General features: G+C 36.7%; 4 protein-coding genes across 6 annotated transcripts; 2 read left to right on the top strand and 2 right to left on the bottom strand.

Annotated features, from left to right (window-relative positions):
• Positions 1-359: 359 nt before the first annotated feature.
• On the top strand, positions 360-7,941 carry LOC110852221 (TBC1 domain family member 17). Its single transcript, XM_022100229.2, has 18 exons — positions 360-1,046; positions 1,451-1,562; positions 1,640-1,741; positions 1,820-1,958; positions 2,072-2,120; positions 2,196-2,360; positions 2,440-2,648; positions 2,716-2,955; positions 5,520-5,596; positions 5,693-5,826; positions 5,995-6,059; positions 6,156-6,373; positions 6,458-6,532; positions 6,600-6,630; positions 6,699-6,751; positions 6,882-6,966; positions 7,065-7,135; positions 7,193-7,941. Exons 2-18 carry the CDS (start codon positions 1,512-1,514, stop codon positions 7,529-7,531), a joined length of 2,103 nt encoding a protein of 700 aa, XP_021955921.1. The 5' UTR covers positions 360-1,046; positions 1,451-1,511; the 3' UTR covers positions 7,532-7,941.
• On the bottom strand, positions 2,992-5,458 carry LOC110852229. The gene is made up of 6 exons (XM_022100242.2): positions 5,320-5,458; positions 5,013-5,213; positions 4,718-4,944; positions 4,317-4,643; positions 3,889-4,247; positions 2,992-3,820 (listed from the first exon to the last, which is right to left on the bottom strand). Exons 2-6 carry the CDS (start codon positions 5,204-5,206, stop codon positions 3,239-3,241), a joined length of 1,689 nt encoding a protein of 562 aa, XP_021955934.1. The 5' UTR covers positions 5,207-5,213; positions 5,320-5,458; the 3' UTR covers positions 2,992-3,238.
• A 602-nt stretch (positions 7,942-8,543) lies between the features above and the next one.
• On the top strand, positions 8,544-20,090 carry LOC110852192 (WD repeat, SAM and U-box domain-containing protein 1). Of its 3 annotated transcripts, XM_022100205.2 has the most exons (19): positions 8,544-8,819; positions 14,029-14,155; positions 14,260-14,347; positions 14,742-14,825; positions 14,963-15,108; positions 15,182-15,381; positions 15,870-16,084; positions 16,157-16,247; positions 16,362-16,614; positions 16,988-17,153; positions 17,274-17,413; positions 17,485-17,570; positions 17,835-18,093; positions 18,164-18,236; positions 18,314-18,344; positions 18,424-18,483; positions 18,552-18,791; positions 18,873-19,040; positions 19,199-20,090. In XM_022100205.2, exons 2-19 carry the CDS (start codon positions 14,043-14,045, stop codon positions 19,360-19,362), a joined length of 2,577 nt encoding a protein of 858 aa, XP_021955897.1. In that variant the 5' UTR covers positions 8,544-8,819; positions 14,029-14,042; the 3' UTR covers positions 19,363-20,090. The 3 variants fall into 3 exon arrangements, with proteins under 3 accessions (XP_021955897.1, XP_021955881.1, XP_021955888.1); XM_022100189.2 differs by lacking the exon at positions 8,544-8,819 and having other exon boundaries at positions 12,976-14,155; XM_022100196.2 differs by lacking the exon at positions 8,544-8,819 and having other exon boundaries at positions 12,977-14,155; positions 16,991-17,153.
• LOC110852247 (succinate dehydrogenase assembly factor 3, mitochondrial) lies at positions 19,983-21,125 on the bottom strand. The gene is made up of 3 exons (XM_022100266.2): positions 20,772-21,125; positions 20,550-20,659; positions 19,983-20,453 (listed from the first exon to the last, which is right to left on the bottom strand). Exons 1-3 carry the CDS (start codon positions 20,824-20,826, stop codon positions 20,211-20,213), a joined length of 408 nt encoding a protein of 135 aa, XP_021955958.1. The 5' UTR covers positions 20,827-21,125; the 3' UTR covers positions 19,983-20,210.
• Between the last annotated feature and the right edge of the window lie 14 nt (positions 21,126-21,139).

The following is a 21,139-nucleotide window of genomic DNA, read 5'->3' on the forward strand; positions in this document are numbered from 1 at the left end:
TAATAGCTCTCCTCTCTCTCTCCACACAAGATGAATAATAAAATGCACACGCATATATATCCACGTATCATAGTCAAACAGTGCTTACAAAAATATCTGTTGGGTTGCTACATTTGACCTGTATCAAAAGCTTTTGTGAAAAATGCATTACCATCATGAAGACATAATTACTGAATTGTGAAAAGCTTGGATGCTGCAAAGTTTTAAAAATAATCCTCCCATAGACCTTACAATAGTTTAACTAATAATGTGAGAATATTCCCCTTTAACCAGGATGAAAAAAACCATGTTGTGAGACACTATTGAGACGAGGTGTTTTATAAATATTTGCACTACGTCCACTCACCGCCATCTGCAGTCAATCAGTTAACCAAACCTTTTCCGCCAAATTTTGGAGAAAGTTAGAATCGCAATTTTTCTCATGTTTACATTCGACTCACTCGATTTTCGCAATAAACAAGTTTACTAACACAACATGCATTACTCAGCATTCGTTTACTATAAACTAGCCAACACTATTTATTTCCTGATCGCTCAAAACATGGAATAGAAACAAGCAAAAATAGTATTTAACCAATTTGGTCGTCTCACAGTAATTTTTCTGGTCAACTTTATCACACGTGTAAATGACTTGTCTGTGTGATTGGATTGGTGCACGCAGCTGATTGTGCATGACGTCATATTTAACTGTTGAGAATTAGTCATCGTCATCTGTTTGTTTCTCTTACTCTTCATTGTTTGTCCGTGTTTTTCAGTTATAATACAAGTTTTACTTTGTGATCATATAAAGTTTACTAATTAATGGACATATTTCATACTATCATAATTCAAGTTATCAAGTTTGGTATTGACGTGTAATATTTATAACATAATTTTTATTAATTGGTGGACTTTGAGTAACCGATCATGGCGGTAGGGAAGTGTGGAATCATGACCACCAATTACATTCGAATGTAATTCCGAAGTAAATTCCATCCACCACCCAACAAAAACTCAATTTATGCAATTGATTCGAGTTGAGAGAGGACTGATTTAACTTGTCAAGTGTAAGTAGCTTGCTTTCTTATTTTTATTGTAGTTTTACATATAGTCAATTAAAATATTTTAAAGTGGTTGACTGCCCATGCAGAAAATCTCAATATATGTATAGAGTAAAGAAAGTGTACACTTTACAGAATTATAAAGTACATAATCCGAAAGCTTTCAAATAATTAACTTGATTAATGATTATGAAATAGAGTACGTACAAGCTCCGTTTGTCTCAGTTTCTGCAGATTGACTCGTCGGACGGGTACAAATAGTCAATAGTACAATTAATTGGGTGTATACTATACCCTGTATAGTATTGGTGTCTCTGTGGCTCAATTGAGTTTTGTTTTGCTTAGTCAATCTGCAGAAACTGAGACAAACGGAGCTTGTACGGATTCTAAATGTAATTATTTTTTTGCAGTATCTAGTTGTCCCCCGAGGATTCCTCATTCATCAGAAAATCAAACCACAACGAAGGGAAGATGGACCAGTCCACTCATTCTCATACAGACGACTTCGAAACAACAACGGAGGTATTGCTTTAATACTGGCCACTATGATACAATTGCATAATAGTTTACCTTAATTGTTCTAACAACTTCTTGTCCAGTTGAAATTTGAACAAGGAGGAGTTTCGCAAAAGTTTGCAGTTAATGGAAAGCGAAGAAATCAGTCACACCTTGTTCCAGGGAAGCTTTATATCACAGAAAACGTAAGAAATTAGGAATCAAACACTATTGTAAATTATCTCAAAAGTTAAAAATGCAAGTTATGCTTATTATGCATGTAGCGTTTTGGAGAATATCTGGAATGGAAACCTGTAGAAAATCCTTCGCCACGATCACGATCTACTAGTCCATATGTACCAAATATTCCAGAATTACATGGCTCAAATCCCGCTGCTGGAATTGGATTTCGAAAAGACAATGGTACGTCACATTTAAGTAATATTTCAATTAATTTTTAACCCATGTTTATAATCGTCCTAAGGTCAATTCTTAATGTATCACTCGATTGTTTGCTATTATCTGTCCAATTTTAGACGAAACCGTAGAATTCATTCCTGACCCACGAATGGCGGAATATCGTCGGTATGTTATAACCTTCTTTATCAAATGCTAAAAAAACACCCCTTACGAATGTTGTCTTGTTCGATTCCCAAACAGGCCAATTAAGATAGAATTGTCAGAACTCAGGTCATACATGATGGTGGGGAAGCATGAACTAATCTTTATCCATTCGGATGGAACGACCCTAAATCCGTTTGTCTTTGAAAGAAGCCCACCAGAAAATTTTATTTCAGCTTTGGAACGCTGTATCGGAATAACAAAGTTTGTGTTTCTTCTAGTTGTCCCAATTTTCTTGCGATATTAATCAATGATGATTATTGTTTTCCCATCCCTGTAATAGGTCCAAGCACACAAAGAACTTGTTCATGTTCGGTTCGAAAAAGAATTCCGGGGCACTTAACGACAACTCTGACATTAAAAGTGTTGTGGCAGAATTATTTCCAGATCAAGTAAATCAGTTTAATAACATATGGGGATTTGTAAAAGAATTCAGGAACGATCCTTATGCTGGTGCCTGCACGGTTGCTGCAAAAATTGGACATTTAGCAAGTATGCAAGCATGTTGAAAAATCAATATATGTTTGCTAATTTACTGTTTAATTACTACTCTTCTCAGCGAATGGAGAACTTCCCGGTGGGCACATTTTTAATGTTCCACGGCCATTTGAAGATTCCAAAGAGTCGAGTCCAAGTCGCAATAATGGAGAGTCTCACAATCAAAGTTTTCATTCAGATGGCATGGATGCTGATTACACGACCAATGAAGAGGGTTATGAGGTCATATTTAAACCTGAAAGACCCAATTTCGAGTTGCCACCAAGGCCCGAGACATTCAGAGGACAACCTCTTAGTCAAGGTAAGAAAATGAAAGGGGCAGAGACATTATGGTATCTTAAAGTAATCACCTAAGAAAAACAATTTAATTCATTTAATCATACTTCAACATCTCATTAGCAAAGACCAGCAGAACAACAATTCAACTTAAACTCATATAAAAATTGTCATTTAGCATAAACAGCACTACTAGTCGGACGACATGGGTCCTAGGTACACATCAACTAAAAACTTTTTAATCAAAATTCCATGAACAATTCTCCAGGACTTTTTATCTATAAAACTTGCATTAATCTTTAATTGATTCAAAGATCTTCTAATTGATACAAAGAGGGTGAGACTGGGCAGAAAAATCGTCCGGATTTATACAATTTTTTAGTTTTAGAAGAGATGCTATTAGGGCAGAAAGGTGGAGGTGACATTCCCACTTGTACCTCTTCAAGTACAAGTCCGACTGGGACAATCTTGGGTTCAGGGTGGGTGGAGGGCTTGTTGTTTATGTAGGCGAGGACAGGGTCTGCGTTAGACTCCTTTTTATGCACGCTACTATTACGTGCTTGTCCAGCATAAATAATATAGGGATTTGAGGCAAAGTATAATGCAGCGACCTTTCCTTTTCTCTCCTGTCTTCCTCTCTTCAAAAATGCCCCAAGACTTTCACCCTTCTCTGCATGTAGGAGGAATGGAATGTCCGCACCCTCCTCCAAGTTAATTGCTGTTGCTGCTGCTAATGATAGCTTGTCATGAATCTTCAATTCCAAACCATACAGATCCATTTCCTCCAACAATTCCTTATAAGCACCATTTGGAAGGTTAATATGTACATTCAGGGAGATTACTTTGATTGTAGTATCGGGCCATAAGAGTAGTTTAAGGAGTGTCACAGTCTAAAAGTGGTTGGACAATTCATTGTAAGAGTGAGAGTTACATACATATTTCGCAGCATTATTAGTACCTGTCGTGCTGAATAAACTTTCAGGAGTTTATCTTCGTCATCAAAGTATAGGCGACGCTCCACAAGTTCAACTGCTTGTGCGGGTGGTTTTTTAGCAGCCTCACGTTCTTTGGAGTATAATTTAAAAGCCATAGTTGGCTTGTTTATATGCTGAAGCATGATGGCCCGTGTTGCGTTATGAGATTTTCCCTCATCATCCCCATAAATATATTTGAAAGAGGCAATGACATGCAGAACGACGTCGTTTTTCTTATTGGTCCCATCTGTAAACTGAGCCAATACAAAACCAATTTGTTCTCCTTTGTGCAGGTGACATTTTGGGATCGGTTCCACAGTAGTTGACCTTGTTCTCACACAATCTGGAAACATGTCATGCGTGGAATCAGAGCATACTACATAATTCATCATATCTACAGAAAATTACTTACTAGAAATCCCGGAACAAATATAGTTCCATTTCGTATTTGGCGCTACGAGAACGAATAACCCGTATGCCCGGTTAATATTTGGTGGTGAGAACGCAACCCTCGACTTTGTCCCCGGAACCTCCAATCCTTCTTTCCCCGCTTGCCTAATTTTAGTTTCTGCAATTAATCTCTCTGCAGCAGTAAGAGGGGGATATTTTCCCGTAATTATTGGAGGAGTAAGAGGGGTGAGATCAGAAGTAGTCGATTGTTGTGATCCCATTTCCTGATCCTCATTGACCTCTCGAGCCAACTCGCAGAAAAACTCTCGTAGTTTATTATCCCCTTCATCTAAAAACAAGAACAAAACATGTCATAAATAGTACATTCCATAATAATATGAAATTAAAAATAATTTTGCCTGCCTTCAGACTTATCAGACATCTTCTTATTCGTATTCAGGACTTTGGTTATTGGCCACCAAACAATGCCACCTTTGTCCTCTCGCAGATCAATTTTTCTATTTGCATAACCTCGTTCGGGGGGACTGGTGGGCGGATCTCTCATGTATCTCGTTCTCCCCTCCACCATTCGCCACTCATTTTTCGAAACCAGTTCGTCCTCATCATCATCCGAGTCCAATGTAAGAAACCTGTTGGAATCATGCATAAAAAAAGTCATCTCATATCTAAACATGATTTTCATTAATTTGAAAAATACCTGATACTTGGCAATTCTTCCTCCTCTGCGTCATCGTCGTCTCCCTTCTTCTTCTTGGACGTTTCAGCTTTGCTGCTGGTGGGAGTGGCTGCTTTCCGTTTGGAAGACGATGATGACGGTGCTGGTTTTTGAGTATTTGGAAAAGAGGGAGAGTTAACAAAAGCGTCATCGTCATCGTCGGAATAATCACCCATGATTTACCTACACATCAATTAAATTTATACGATTAAAGTAAAGACCTACGAACGAAAAATATCTCAATGAAGTAATAATAAAACTTATAATTTATGACATGGTAAGTACTTACGTTTAATTAAGGATTTAGTGGCTGAAATTGTTGGAGAAAAATGTTTAAACAATGGTGATTGACTGACTCAACAAGAAAGATTTCCCGCTATTGCAATTTGGAAGGGACAAAAAAATATCACATTGATGAATATAACTTTTATCATTTTTTTAGTTCAAGCAAAGTGTACATAAAATTTCTTTCTTTCTCTTTATCCTTAGAACAGTGGTTGAACTATTTGGACAATGACGGAAGGATTTTAAATTTTGAAGAAATTAAAAGAATTATTTTTCAAGGGGTATGTTTCAATTTACTTGCATACACAAAACTAAGTGAAAAGTGTGGATTATTACTAATAAAAAATAACCCCCAATCTTAATTTGTTATTCAACAGGGTGTCGAGGCATCAATACGGCCGCACGTTTGGCCTTTGCTCCTTGGAGTTTATGACAATAATAGTACTTACGAAGAGCGGCGACATAATTTTATTGAAAAAACATGCTCTTATAATAGGATGAAACATCAATGGTAAGGTTAAGTTCTAATCTTAGTACAGCTTTTTAACCTGGGTTAGGGCTTATGTAAGCGTCATGAATGTCTGACTGGTCAGAATGATATATCTATTTTCAAACTTATACACTTACATATTCAAACGAAACTGTGTGTTTGATTGTTTGTTATTGACTTGAATTTTAGGGCAACAATTACTGAGGACCAAGAAGAAAGGTTTCATGCCTTCAGAGATTTCAAATCATTGATAGGTGACTTAAATTTATAAGCATTTTTACTTATATGTTTTCAGTGATTTTAGTATTTGCATAATGCTGACATTGCTTTATTTTTTTATATTCTTGCAGAGAAAGATGTCTCTCGCACTGACAGGACATTAGATTTTTTTAAAGGAGATAATAGCAAAGGAACTGACACATTACGGAATATTTTAATGACTTATATGATGTATCACTTTAACCTCGGTTACGTACAGGGCATGAGCGATATTCTTGCCCCAATACTAATGGAAATTCAAGATGAAATTATGACTTTTTGGTTATTTGCAAAGTTCATGGACAGAATTGTAAGATAAAAACCAAGGAATTTTACTAGAACTCACTATATTCATTGTAATTAGGCGTAAATAATAATTATTTGAATTTGACAGCACCCAAATTTTGAGCTCAGCCAGGAGTCGATGCAAAAACAACTTAAGGATAGTTATATGCTGCTGCAAATTGTGGTAAGGAAGTAGCGTGGATAAATGTTAGGATTCTGTTTTATTGTCTTAAAATGGGATTTGTTAACAGGACCCACGCCTTGGAGCATATTTGGACGCCTGTAAGTTATAAGCTTAAACGCCTAGAGATTTTCTTTAAATTTACCAATTTCTATTATTTTATCCCCAGGTGATGCATCTAACATGTATTTTGGCTTTCGGTGGTTGTTGATTTGGTTTAAGGTACGAATATAATATGATTTTGATGATAAGTATCCTTGCGTAACTATTTTATATCTTAAATTAGTATTAGTAAATCCTGGTTCGGGAATCTAGAGTGACAATTGCTTACATTATTTTACTGTCATTACAGAGGGAGTTCACATATTCTGACGTATTGATCTTATGGGAATCTTTGTGGACTGGTCTGCCTGGGGTAAATTATCCCCTCTTTGTTGGTAAAATACATTGGAAAAATTTTAAGACTGAATACTATGAGACTTATATTTCATATCTATTATTTGTTAATTACCCCCTATTTGGTTAATTATGCTAGGTCTTTCGATTTTGATTCAAAATCGATCAACCGTGATGGAGAATAAATTTGGCCTTAGCGAAATCTTGCGGGTAAGAAATCTAATATTTTAAATAAACTACAAGTGAAACATTATTATTATTGTTCAGCACGTGAACGACTTGTCGATGAGGATCGATTTGGAAAAAACATTGGCCCTTGCAGAAGCATTATACCGTCAGGTTATGGCTGTCGAGGCAAAACTACCAAATGCAATTAGAACAATTATTGGATTACCGGAGATCGAAGAACCAGCTCTCGACAATTTAGAAGTTGTTCAAGGACCTTCTGCATCGCCTCGGCAGAGAAAATCGACTTCACCTTCTCCTTGTCCTGAACCAGGAGGCAGCAATTTATCAGTCCCGAATGAAAACTCCAACCTTTCTACCAGCCCTGATGTGGAAGCTTTAGAAAATCAATATGAGCTTGGCGTTACTCAGTTCATGTAATTAGTTATACTTTACAAATATATGTAATTTTAGTTTTTTCTTCTTTTCGACTACTTTTCAAGGCTGAAAATTTGTGTGATATTTTCTCTAAACTGAAAGTACCTTTTTCGCATATATTACATGATGACAAGCAAAAGATATTTCCAAAAAATAAAGTCAGTTATTTTGTCAAAGTCCAGGCTTAATGTAGTAATATGTTTAATGCAAAATTGTAATCGTATTTTACATTGAGAAACCGTAAGAATATTAATCATGTGTACTTTGCGCATTCTCATGTCCTTATACTTACATATGTATCTATAGCTGATAGGGTTTAAAATGTTCTTTTTATGTACTGTCATTTGTGTAGCTTTATTGCTGTATGTATTTAGTACGCAAAACCACAATACATCACAATATACTATGAAAAACCTGCTGCAAATAATCTTTTTTATCGAACTCATTGAGTTTTAAGAAATATGGCATTCTGAATTGTCATCATTTACTGAAAAGTGAAATGTGTACGTGTACAAGTTTGTAGAATGTATTTCAAAAGCAAGGGTTTGTTTATGTAGGATGACAGAAGCTATGCTGAACCTATAACTTATGCAACACTACTTTTAGGATTTGGTTCACCGGATGAAAACGCTGTTATAGCGTTATTATGTATGTATCTATTTGGTTCATTTGAGCCAAACACCATCACAAATTGAAGTAGGTTAGTCCAAAAAGTATTGATTTTCCCCTGATCGTTAAACTACCCTATCTTGCCATGCACATATTGTGTCTTCCTTAATACGTTCCATGCTCTAAACAGTAATAATGACAAATCCGATAACTCCCAAAACCGAGTTTGTGAAAGCAGCCAATTGTAAATAAAAAAAGAAGTGTATCATTGTTTTCACGTTTCTAGGTCTCCCCTTCTTTCTCTCCTCTCCTTACCACCAGCACACCTTATTTCTGTATTATTTAAGACATAATACCCTCGTGTTATGTACACACGTCTCTATTAGTTTGTCAGTGTGCAATATTTTCTTTAGAGCCAACATTGTGTCATTATAGCTCCCCGTTGTGTATCCTAGTTTTTTCATTACGTCGTCAATAATTTCTTGAATTTCCAAAGTGAAATTTTGCGCACCTTAGTCAAGGATTTTAAATTTCGTTATGTAAAGACGCCTATGTGTATCCAGTTGCTGCGAATTTTGACTGCATGTGTCGCATAGGTGTCACAATCACAATTCATTACTGCTTTCCTACTCCTTTCCAACAACAACGGTACTGAAGACCTTGCGTAATCAACCATAAGGAGGTAAGACTCACTTCATATCATACAACGCGTGTCGAAATGGGGGGAATAATGGATGGAAGCTAATCCAAATCACATTATTTGTTTAGAAGCATTTCTTTGAATAATTAATTCAAGTCTGCTATGAATATTTGATTATGGGATTTGGATAGTCGTGTCCGGCTAGAAACAAAAATTATCATGGATATCTCTTGCTTTTTACTCCATGTATTGGATTTGGTCCCATCCTCGATCCATATTATTTATATTTATTACTGGGGTCGGCCCTTTCGGCAGGTAGGCCGAGGTGCAACCTATTTAGACAGCGAACGAGTAAGTAATAAGGTGCTCATCCTTGTTGCTTGATGACTTTTACTTTAATGCTTTCCTATTGTGCATTGCAAACAATAGGTACGTATTTACGTACGAATATACATGTATGTATGTCTCGTGGCTGTGTAGTTGATGGCAAATATTATTCGATCGAGGATGGTTGGTAAATAATTTCACGTTGGGGGTACGTGGTCGTGGTGTGTGATTGGATATTACGAATAGATGAGTGTGACTTTCACCTTTGCTCCGCTTTAATTGTTCTTTCCAACCAGAAATAATACAGTGAAGAAGCCCCGGTAGGTACATACTTATGTATGCAATCAAGTCAAATGCGTCACTGCATGACTGCCTTTAAGAGTGGGCAATTTAATACGGCAATTTCGCAAAATATGGCATTTATAGTGATTTACTGATACCAGTAAAATAATGAGAGGTTGTTAATTGTGTTTTGAGCAAGAGGTTTGCGTTAATTTCACTTGATCTTAATATTTTATGGCATATATGGATGAATCCAGAGAAGTATTGAACCTTTGTCGTTGTTTTTGTTTCATACCTTCAAAATTTCTACATGGCATTGATGATTGCGAAAACAAGAACCCTTGACTGCTATATACATAATACGTATATATACATATATATTATACATACATACGACGTCCAAGCTCATGAATTATTTCGTCAAGATTTGTAATTAAAATGATAAATAATGACCGTGGGTGCTATTGCTGAGCTACATTAATTTAGCAGAATTTGCATTTGGCAAATATTTCTTGAGGTTTTGATGACTGGGTAAAGAAAAGTTACACAAGTTTTGTCATATTTATTGACGATTTTGAAATACCAAATATTAGTTGTATTTCAAAGACCCAAGGCTGTTTTACGAAATACCAAAACTTCAACAACAAATAGAAGAAAACAAATTATTAGTTTAAAGTTTGTGTGGCATTTATTTTCTCTATTTTCTAAACTTTACCAATTGAAAGTTTTAATGATGGTTGACAAGCTTCCGGCCTAACATGTCAATTATATTCTTCGTAGTTCGACATCATGGAGCGTTTAATATATGATAAACAATGGCATGCAACTTATTATTAAATAAATACAAGAAATGTAAAAAGACCAGGAATTACAACAAATTATTCTTGAGAATAATGATGGTTATGTTATGCATTTTAGCCCGAGGCAGGGCTTATGAAACCATCATGTCCGTCTTTCGGTCTCGCGAATGGTGCATGAATGGTGCACATGCAGTATGGGGTGAAGAGTTAGGTTCGAAGATGAGCAAAATCGGTCAAGTGGCTGACCTGGGGGGGGGTCATAAAATAAAATTTGGGTGGGGTTGTGGATGCAGAATATTCAGACAATGATCATAGAATGCTGATATTCGAGGTGTTGGTAATAGTTGTGTGCTAAAAAGACAATGTCATAAGGACCAAATTATTATTTAGAAGGACCCACAGTAGAGTAACCCCACTGATTTTCTAAAATGGTCGTAGAAGACCAAGTAAGTATACTCCAAATCTGTGTAGAAGACTGAAATTCGGTTATTATCAAGATAATGGAACATCAGACTAAAGAATATAAAGTCAAATTTACTTATGGACATTTTTATGAGAGGAATACAACGGGGTGACCCATACTGGTTTTTAAACTGGTCGAACAAGCTGCAATTTTTCTTGTTGGATTATGGGAACATTTTTGACGCTTACAAATAGTAGACAAATAGTTGATACTAGTATTTGGGCCACCTGACAAAAACTTAGAAGCGGACTCTGACCTTGACTCGGGCTAGATCAACACTGGACTCTAGGTTTTATTTAAGTTCACCGTTTATAGACTGAAAGCGTTCATTTTATTGAAAATATGGCCACGATGGCGTTTACAAATATTGATTAATGTACATGCTTAATTACAGTTCATGCTATGAGCTGTAACAGAAAATGGGTAGCTATAAATGGTTAGCTATAGCTTTTCTAGGTCTCAAATTCAATCTACGTATTTATGTATGTATACATAGTACGCTTTGGATTTCCTTTTACCACAGACTTCAACATTTGTCAATTGTTTCTTATGAGCGTGATGATATGAAATGCATAATATGTATGAAGGCAATTGAAGGCATATACATACAACTCGAATTCGTCCCACATCCCCCTTAAATAATTCGCTTTTATTTGACTTTACTTAAATCCATCGAATTAGTTAGATTTCGTCCATATATGCATATCCGTATGTATGCATACATATTATGGATGTATGACTTTTGGAGCAATCATTAATAAGGTTAAACGAAAACCTATCAGTACAGCTTTGCTTAGCCCGAACCAGGAATGATTAGTAAACCCATGTTTGTCAGTAGTTTTCTATGAAATTATGTGCTACTATTTTGCACTAATTCTTCCATCAATCCTTCGTATTACTAGGCTCCAAATTCTAAAAATATTTACTATCCCTTCCTTTGACTACTTCCTAGTGGAGGTCGTCTCTATAGCCCCCAGATTAATTTTTGTTCATATTTAACTTCATGTTATTTCGTGAAAAAGCAGTATGGATCTCTGGTCCAAATTTCAGCTTTCTATGTTAATTTCTGAAAATCGGTGGGGGTCACCTCATAGGGTCCCTCTAGATGAAAATTTTACCAATCTCACTTCATATTTTTCCATTAGGAGCCATTAGCAGCCTCTATACCAAATTTCAGCTCGATTGGATGATTTTGAAAATCGGTGTGGGTCACCCCCTCGGGTACCTCCGGTTGACAAATTTTCCAATTTCACTTCATATTCTTTCATTAGGGGCCATTAGCAACCTTTATACCAAATTTGAGCTTTCCATGACGATTTTGAAATTTTGGTGCATAATACCCCACCCACTCCGATGACCCCCACCGGTCAACCACTGGACCAGTGTCACCCATCTTCGAACTCGTTTCCTAACTTTGTCAAATATGCATATGGTAAAAATTTCAAGTCAATCGGTCAACTCGTTCGAGAGTTATCGAAAGACAGACGGACATGACAATTACATAAGCCCTGGTTCGGGCTAAAAAGGGAAATATAGAGTTAGTAATATGAATTTGACAGTTGTTTGGCTTGACAATTAAAGGTTCCAATACTATAGCTTCTGTAGAAATATGCATAATCATTTTATACTTTTGTGGCCTCCAGTGGAATAGAAAATTACAACATTACCAAATTAGATACACTTCGATCCAATAATAATTACCAAGCTCATGCATACTTCATGCCTCCTCCAACTAAATACAGCAAATAATGTATATTCGAAACTTAATACAACGTGAAGCCCCAATGACAAAATAAGTAATTCCACTTGAATCACTTTGCTAATTACTAAAACGGTACAAAGGGTTAAAATTGGAATAAAAATCACATTATTTCACATCCTCTTTGATGTAATTATGTACAAAGTTTCGTAGATTAGCTGATATCTGTTGCACTGCTCTGTGCTGGTGAAAGTTTGGCATGGGTTAAGAATTATTTTGTGAGTTTAAGAATGCAGAAATAGAATGGGCTTTGCATTAACTTTCATATTCTGACAACGGTCAATACATTATCTTGTTTCGATTCCCTCTTGGCAAAATTATAGCCAGCTATTAAATACCGTCATGTCGATAGGTTGCCGTTGGTTAGATTCAGCATTTGAGCTACAGGAGGCTCGACTAAATGGGAGAGAGAAGACGTAACCAACGCATATATCAAGGGAAAGTAAGGCAGCCAGTCACGTAATATGAGAACAAATGGTTAATTTTCAAAACCTAAGCTCAATTCGATTCCCCTGATTGTGGAATTGTTCCGTCGTCGTCGTCGGTCGGGTTATTAGTGTCTGTCCACCAGCCATTATAGATGGTCCTTCCTTGTTAGCGGTGACTGGCATTGTTACATATTTTCCCTTGCTCCGCTTTCACTATGGAAGTCACAGTGTTAGCCTGGGGACCGACCCATTCAAACATACATATTAGTTCGGTATTAAAGCGGTAGTGAACTTCATCAGGCAATTGTACGAAAGGCTAAATCTCAAACCGATCGTGACTCTGGAGCTCAGTTATTTATTGTTTAAATTATTGTTCCATTTCGATAATCACGTTACTATAATATTTCAAGAAGGCCAGCTCGTAGAAAGAGGTGTCCATAATTCGTGCATTACTGGTTGGTAGCATTTTCCATAAGAATCCTGCGAGGTGAAGAATCTACGCACTTTCACTCACAAATTCTCATCTCGCCTCGCTCTGAAATGTGAGAGGGCATCTGTGCATACTGTCTTCATATGAAACAGGATCACTCGATCTGATTTGAACTCATCATGTGCTAGCATCACATTGAACATAGGAAAAATGTAAATAAACAACTAGCCTCAAAAACAGCATCAGAATAAATAATACGCTCTACGTACATACTTACGTGAGTTTCTGGACAAGTTAACTACGCCATTTAACACATTTGGGTTTGGTAGGTCTGTGACTTGCTTTGCTTAGCAGTTAAAAATTAACTGGTCGAGGATACGATCTTGTGATTAGTTTATAGCGAAATGTTTAACTTGTAAAAACATTTACTTCATGACTAGTTTGTTCTCTGAGTAATGGGACGATATGCCCGTCTAATTCATAGACCTAGCCTTAGCAGCCTCACTAGTCGAGGGGACACTTTGCGCAACACTATCCTTAGTTCTTTTAACTTGGCCCAGCACTTTAACAACTTTCGAAGAAAGCGGAATTTTGAAAAGTTTTTGGATAAGCAGCTGTACCAGGTAGAAGTTGGTTTAGAATTTAGTGTAGAGGTTGACGAGGAGGACGACGGGCGTGAAGTTTTGGTGGTCCAAGGCGAAGGTGCAGAGGGGGGTGTTGTTGAGGGTTGGAATACTAATTGGAGGACTCTCGCCATGGCAGGTTTCGAAGGCGAAATGGGCGTCTGGGATCTCTCGAATGCAAAACTGCTGCAGACGTTGTCACTCAGCCACGGAGATGTCAACAGCGTCGCTTTTGGGAGGAACTTCATCCTGGCCACAGGATCTGGGTAAGAAGAAGACAAAAATTAATGAGCATGGCATATTCACTTTTTTTTGATCGATGTGTAACTGTGAGGTGTATGATGGAATTAATAAACTCGCACATTTTCAGGGACAAGCGAGTAGAAATCTGTAAATGGAAAAAGGGAGAAGGTTTCGCAAGGGTGGAATTTTCGCCGTTAAAGGAACATAAATACACGGTACTTCAGGATTACAAAAATATATTTAATATATAAATATATATGTGACCGGTTATATAACTTATATATGTATTTATTCCCCAAAAATGTTTATTTAATACGCACAAATGTATTTAGACCATTAGCATCTAATTGTATTTCACATGTCTAAAGAGCGTAAAAAATTCCGGCATTCGGCCACCATGTTTTCTCTACATTTCATGCTATTTTTTTCTTGTCGTTAGAATTTACAACATTTTTGGAAAATTTCAAGATATTGTGAAATGTAAACGTTCATAGTAAATTACTAAATTAATTACTGCTAACTTAATTAACGATTATCTGGTCATTAAGAATATTATGAAGCAGCCTGCTAACCATGTTATCATCATCTTTATTATGTTCATGTGTCTAGGTATCCTGTGTCGACTTTTCACCATATGGGACCATTTTGGCGACGGCGTCAGTAGACGGGACAACAATTTTATGGGACGCAACGGTGCGTGAACTTTTATACATGCTACTTTTTGTTTTGTTAATTTAATTATGTCTGTTATGCCAGTGCGTGTTTTAGCGCAATAATCGTTATTTTCATGCCAGTTATTATTACATATGTAATATATCCTTGTTTTTCAGAACGGAGATAAATTGACTAGTTTCATCCAACCAGGGAACAGCGCTGTGAGAGTATGCCAGTTTTCACCTCGATCAACTTTACTCCTAACTGCAGGGGATTGTGGTTCTGTACATATCTGGGACATTTCCACAAGGACATTGAAACGGTATGCCAAGAGTTTTGTTTAAATAAAAACAACGTTGCGCTTCTAAATTAGCCATGAATAACTTTTGTTTAAGAACCCTGCAAGCACATGAAGAATCAGTTTATGCCGGAAGCTGGACGGCAGATGACAGTTACGCAGTAAGCGGATGTAGTGCTGGCTTACTTCATTTATGGGACTGCGGAGACTCTGACGCCAATAAACCATTGACAACTGTGGAAAACGCTCATGACCTAGGAGTCACAAGCATATGTTTCGCACCAGCGCTTATTACTGGTACGTAGCCATCTAGTATTATTTTTTCCGCTACAAGTGACTTTCTCATTGTACATTCCAGTACATATTTCGACGGAGCGAGTAGTTGAAGAAGGCAGTTTTAAATTAAAGTTTGAAAGTATTGATCGTATCGGTTTGGTTGAGCTGTGGTGCACGGCGTAGAAATGAAATTGGAGAATGAAATATGGGAACTAAGCTACATATTGTGGCTCTTACTTATTCATGATGCATTGATTTTCATTTCTCATAGCATAAGTCCAAGATATTTATGAATAAATTATTTATTTATTAGTAAGAATCATTTTCTTGACTCTCCAAGGAATAAATACGCAAAGTAATAAGACGCACACTGGTTATAATTTATGCTGTCTCTAAAGCGTCCGTTATGTACTTACTTGAGCTAATTTTGATCAATTTTTCGTCTCGTTGCTTTTGATTTGTTTCAAACCAAATAATTAAATATCACTTGTATGTTTAATGACTTTCAGCGGAGGGTGGTATCGGGAAACTTTGTTTGATGGTCACGGGGGGACATGACCATTGTGTAAAACTGTGGAACGTCACCCTGGGGGGTTTAAAGTCAAGCATTCGTCCACTTCGTGTCCTCCAAGGGCATTCAGAATCTGTTATGTGTGTCCGGGTTAGCTCCGTAGGTGGATTGATTGCTAGCACCTCGGGAGATAAAACTGTCCGATTGTGGGAGGTTTGTTCTCATTACTATTCCTGCACCTTTGACATCAAACCGGATATTTAAATTGTTTTTTCAACGTTTCAGCTCAGTGGAAAATGTATCAAAGTCCTCGAAGGACACAATCGATTTGTCACTTCATGTGGATTTTCTGCAGATGGAAAGCTCTTAACGTCAGGTTAGACAAGTTGAAATATGTACCGGCAGAAGTATTCCTTCACCACCAATAGTGGTGGTGAAGGAATGGGAAAAAGAACAACTAACATGTATAATATGTATATGCGTAATTCAGGATCGAACGATAAGCAAGTAATAATTTGGGATTTGGCTGGAACCATCAACACGGATGAAGAGCTTCAGTCTTCTCTGGGAGTAGAATTCAGCCTTTCAAGTGGGGAAATGTGGCCTCAATATGAAAAGCTGTGTCGATCAAGGATGTTGCAGGAAGAAAATGGCGTTGTGCTCAAAGCATCGTACGAAGTACACAAAGTAGATTTTAACTCATGTGTGTTTGTCGGAACAACTTTGGTCGTAGCTGGGGCCAGGTGCGATGATTATTTTTGAAATCAAATTCTTATTATGCTAATTAATGCTACTTAATGCGACTGCCTATGACTGCTATATTTCTATAATGCGTATTTCTGGGGTATGCAATTAGTTAAATAATTTAGTAAAAAAAACTAACATGCATTTATAAACTAGCTTTATGACTTTAACGTTCGTGCAGTAAGTATGTTCAGTCAGCCCTTGAATATTTAAATGATGGAAAACAGCTTCCGATCCAAGCTTGGTTCTTGAAAACGTCGTCTTATAGATAATGTCAACTAATAGATCTGTAATACTATTTGCTATTCTGCATTGGGTGCATGTTGCTTGAACTCGGTATTCTTGTTTGTCTTGATTCTTTCGATGGAACAGCAGTTCAAAGTGTGTGTTTGCCTGGAACCTTGACACCGGCGTGGAAATCGACATTGCTCAAATATGCTCCCATAAATATGCAGTCAATAGTGTTGCATATTCACCATCAGCAAATCTTATTGCCTCAGCAAGCACGGATGGAACAATTAACCTGTTTAATACTGAAGTGAGTTTTTGGTTTAAAAGTAAAAAAAAAGCAACTACACAATTTTAAACACTCGTATTTATGTAAAAGGCAAGAATTTTTGTAATTTAACAATTTGGTTGTTGGTTTTATTCTTTGCAGAAAAAAGCTGGTGGGATTTATCATCCAAGCGGTGGTGCTTTGCGCGTATGCAAATTTTCTTTCGATGGATCTTTGCTGGTGGCAGCTGGTGATGATGGGAAGGCGTCATTGTGGAGGATGAAAGACGTATCATTGATAAAGTATTTACCTAATTACTAATTTATGCGGGTTTGTTTCAACGACACGCGATAATTGACATGTTTCTTTTAAGGCAATTGGCAGATATTGATGCAATAAATGGAGCTGCTTTCTCACCGGATGGTCAATTCCTTGTGACCTGTTGTGCAAATTCCAGTGGTACTAATTTATGGCAGTACATAAATTACCTAACGCAAAATTCTGGATTTTTAAGCCCTTTATTCCCCTTTAACATGCGTAACAATATTAACACGATATCCTTTGAAGGAACATACATCCCTTCCCTCGTCTTGCGTTACGTAATTTATAAGTGGTCTCTTGTGTAAAGGTTTTGTAATAGTGATATAGGGTTTAAAAATTGTAGCAATTGAGGTTTTCAATTAAAATGAAGACATTTTACAATACACAGCATTGTTCTTACAGGTTACATCAAACTGTGGGATTGCACGGATGATTCTACAAACCCAATAATTAGTCAAGAAGGCCATGAGCTTGGCGTAACCTCTTGTGAATTTTCGCCTGTAGGCCTGGATGGAACCCATGGACAGCATAGATTTCTGTTGGCCACTGGAGGAAACGATTCCTTAATTAAGATTTGGTACGTGGATGTCAGGCCAAATAAGTGGGCTGCGTTTACATTATGTCACACCCTGACGGATCATGGAACTGCAAGCGTTATGTGGTAATTATACGTAGAACGATTCTTTTTTATATTATAATTAAATATTAAAAAGTTGTACTCTGAATTGTAGTGTTGCTTTTGCACCGTCTGGCAAACTACTTGCTAGTGCCGCTGGTGACAAGACCGTCCGATTGTGGGATGTGGTAAGTATATATAATTTGATAATTTGATTTTAATCACTCGTTGTAACATTATATTTGTGTATGTGTATACCATGTAGATATCTGGTGCCTGCCTTCACGTGGTAGAAGGTTAGGTTTATTTTAACCAATCTTTCTTTTGTTTTTTTTTTTCATAATATTACAAATTGTAAATTTTATTAAATTACAGGACATGATCGTTACGTCACATCTTGTGCATTTGCTATTGGCAGCTCTATGTTGGCAACATGTAAGTTTGCGTATACATACATATTCCAAATACTTTAAATATTTATTTGTTTTAAATGTATTTTTAAGGTTCAAGCGATCACACTGTAAAAGTATGGCAGCTACAAGGTTCTCTCGCCTATGAAACTGTCAGTGTGGAACACATGGCTATAGAAAATCTAATTTCCAAATGGAGTTGTGATGAAGTTGTTAACTGGCTTGCTGAAATTGGACTGGGTGACCTTGGGCATATTTTCGAGTCTAATGAAATCAGCGGAGAAAAATTAGCAACGATAACGGACAAGATACTATTAACTGATCTTTCCATCGGTAACGAGAAATAGCGTGACGATTTTGATGATGATTATCTCTATTGACAGTTTGGTAATTGACGAATTACGATTATTGCAGATGATGAAAGCCTGCGAAAGAAAATTATGACAGAAATCAAGTGGCTAAAGTCATTGGGCATTAGTTCATCAAAAACAAGACTGTCCAAATCAATGACAATAGCTGCACCTGTTGAATTTTTCTGTCCAATCACTCACGATATAATGATCGAGCCCGTAACAACCTGTGGTAAGTTTTATTTATGAATGCCTCCTGAAAAATTTTCGGTCCGGCGTCCACCGAAAATTTTAACCTCCAAGCGCGTCCAATCGAAGTCGAGACATTTAGTGGACGACGAGGAAGCTATAATCGTACCACTCTTATAGTTTTTATTTTCTTGTCCATAGACTCTCATACATATGAGAGACAAGCTATCACCGAATGGTTTCTGACTGGAAAGACGACCAGTCCCCTTACCAATATCGAGTTGCACATCATGACGCTCACACCAAACTTTGAATTACAAAATCGAATATCGGAATTTCTATCTCAACGTCTGAATGCTGAATAGTCTTTCATTCAAGTTGACACCACTCAACCCAACTTAACGGAGAATGAACGCAAAAAAATCTTATACACATGTGCTGTGTGTAGGAAAACCGACGTTGTTTTTGAATTGTATTTGACATGAAATGATTCAACAACAAACGTGAAAGCAATATATATAATCATTATATATCCATATTTTAACAATTTATGTGCACATTGCTAAATACACTAAATGTGTGTGTAATGTGGATGGAGTTAATGTATTTAAAAATTGTCAATATATTCCACCCATTTCAGCCACTAAATGCCTATCACAGAGAATCACAAAGACAGAAACAAATGTTGGTAGTCTACATAGAAGACAGTTTTGCACAGGCCAAAAAAACTATTATCGTAAGAGGTATTATCTGTGATGTAATTTTTTGAAATATATTTATAGACATTCATACGACCTTAAATCAGAACCAAAAAAATCAGTTGCACAAATTCCTAGGCTATACAAACATTGTGTAGTACCAATTCTCTCATATCATGTAAACTATAAAGGCAACCAGAATAAGTAAAATATTTATAGGGTGTTGTAGAGAGCTGATGTACAAATAAATATGTCAAGAAACTTGCTTTCTCTAAAATCATATTGTATTCAAAATAATAATGAACTTTCCAGTATTGCAACACAATTTATTGTTGATTATAAATTTACACTGTTCGCAATAAACTCGCATTGCAATAAAAAATGTCTTTAGCCTGCTGATGTTTTTCGTAATTATTCATATAACATACACAATTCAAGAATGAATAGTTAAACATTGACTAGAGAGAGGGTAGCAACATTTATATTTAACAAATGAGGTACTAATATGCAGATTATCATCTCTTTCCTGACCGATCCACGTTCTTTACTGCGTCATCATTGCCACGACTATTGGGCGTACTCATACCATCGTCTTCTCCAGGAATTGGAGCAATACTTTTTTTCAACTCGTACAACTGGTAAATCTGCTGACCTTCGAAATCATCCAGCTTCTCTTCAGGAAGGGGTCGCCCAATGTGACCTGATGCGGACCTGGGACCTTTGAGCCCAAGCTGTTTTGCCAGAGTCGCAGCATACTCCTAGAAATTTTCAACCATATTATATTCCAACACATATTTTGTCTAATTTTACGATTTTTTTGTAAATTTTGATAATATTTGTTGGGCTGATATTACCGACCACTCGACCATGAAGGGGGCTACGAATTCCTTCCCAATGGTCCTGTGTCGACGAAACTCGTCCTTGACATACTGGTCTCCCAACTCTCTCATTCCGTCCGGAAGGCCTGAGATAATTATTATCAAATATCATTATTAAAATACAGAAACTAGCTTCATGGAGTAGGTAGATCCTTGATTGTTTGACCGTAAAATCTAATCACTGCCATTTATTCTTACCTCGATGGAGGCGAAGGATGGTTTTGTACAACTTTCGGACATTGGCACGATGCATCAGGAACTCAATTGTCTGAAGTCACGGAGAATGTTTCAGAAATTTCACAATGTAATGTATTAGTTTACCACTTTATAGCACATAATTTCTACAGCAAGGCATGGTACTCTTTCTGGGGGGTAGTATGGACCTGAAATTTTACTTTATTTGCTATTCAACATTGTCTCAATCTTGAAATGTCTCATCATCACAACTTTTCTTTTCAGAGTGAAAGAACGTGATAAAATAATTTCACTTTGGCACAACCGAAGACTGGGGGAAACTTGCATTGATATCATGTTACATGATTCATGTAACATATATAATTTTTGCG

Source organism: Folsomia candida, unplaced genomic scaffold (assembly GCF_002217175.1).
Source record: "Folsomia candida strain VU population unplaced genomic scaffold, ASM221717v1 Fcan01_Sc001, whole genome shotgun sequence".
Classification (NCBI taxonomy): domain Eukaryota; kingdom Metazoa; phylum Arthropoda; class Collembola; order Entomobryomorpha; family Isotomidae; genus Folsomia; species Folsomia candida.

What these genes read in the sequence shown, in the direction of transcription:
- LOC110852229 (XM_022100242.2), bottom strand. Translation starts at nt 5,206, where the DNA reads ATGGGTGATTATTCCGACGATGACGATGACGCTTTTGTTAACTCTCCC. An exon ending in GATGTCTGATAAGTCTGAAG is followed by an intron (nt 4,644 to 4,717) that starts GCAGGCAAAATT and finishes TCTTGTTTTTAG; the next exon opens with ATGAAGGGGATAATAAACTA. An exon ending in TATTTGTTCCGGGATTTCTA is followed by an intron (nt 4,248 to 4,316) that starts GTAAGTAATTTT and finishes ACATGTTTCCAG; the next exon opens with ATTGTGTGAGAACAAGGTCA.
- LOC110852221 (XM_022100229.2), top strand. Translation starts at nt 1,512, where the DNA reads ATGGACCAGTCCACTCATTCTCATACAGACGACTTCGAAACAACAACG. An exon ending in ATATGCTGCTGCAAATTGTG is followed by an intron (nt 6,533 to 6,599) that starts GTAAGGAAGTAG and finishes ATTTGTTAACAG; the next exon opens with GACCCACGCCTTGGAGCATA. An exon ending in GCCTTAGCGAAATCTTGCGG is followed by an intron (nt 7,136 to 7,192) that starts GTAAGAAATCTA and finishes ATTATTGTTCAG; the next exon opens with CACGTGAACGACTTGTCGAT.
- LOC110852192 (XM_022100189.2), top strand. Translation starts at nt 13,722, where the DNA reads ATGGGACGATATGCCCGTCTAATTCATAGACCTAGCCTTAGCAGCCTC. An exon ending in ATCCTGGCCACAGGATCTGG is followed by an intron (nt 14,156 to 14,259) that starts GTAAGAAGAAGA and finishes GCACATTTTCAG; the next exon opens with GGACAAGCGAGTAGAAATCT. An exon ending in CCGTCCGATTGTGGGATGTG is followed by an intron (nt 18,237 to 18,313) that starts GTAAGTATATAT and finishes TATACCATGTAG; the next exon opens with ATATCTGGTGCCTGCCTTCA.
- LOC110852247 (XM_022100266.2), bottom strand. Translation starts at nt 20,826, where the DNA reads ATGCATCGTGCCAATGTCCGAAAGTTGTACAAAACCATCCTTCGCCTC. An exon ending in CATCCTTCGCCTCCATCGAG is followed by an intron (nt 20,660 to 20,771) that starts GTAAGAATAAAT and finishes TAATTATCTCAG; the next exon opens with GCCTTCCGGACGGAATGAGA. An exon ending in CCTTCATGGTCGAGTGGTCG is followed by an intron (nt 20,454 to 20,549) that starts GTAATATCAGCC and finishes GAAAATTTCTAG; the next exon opens with GAGTATGCTGCGACTCTGGC.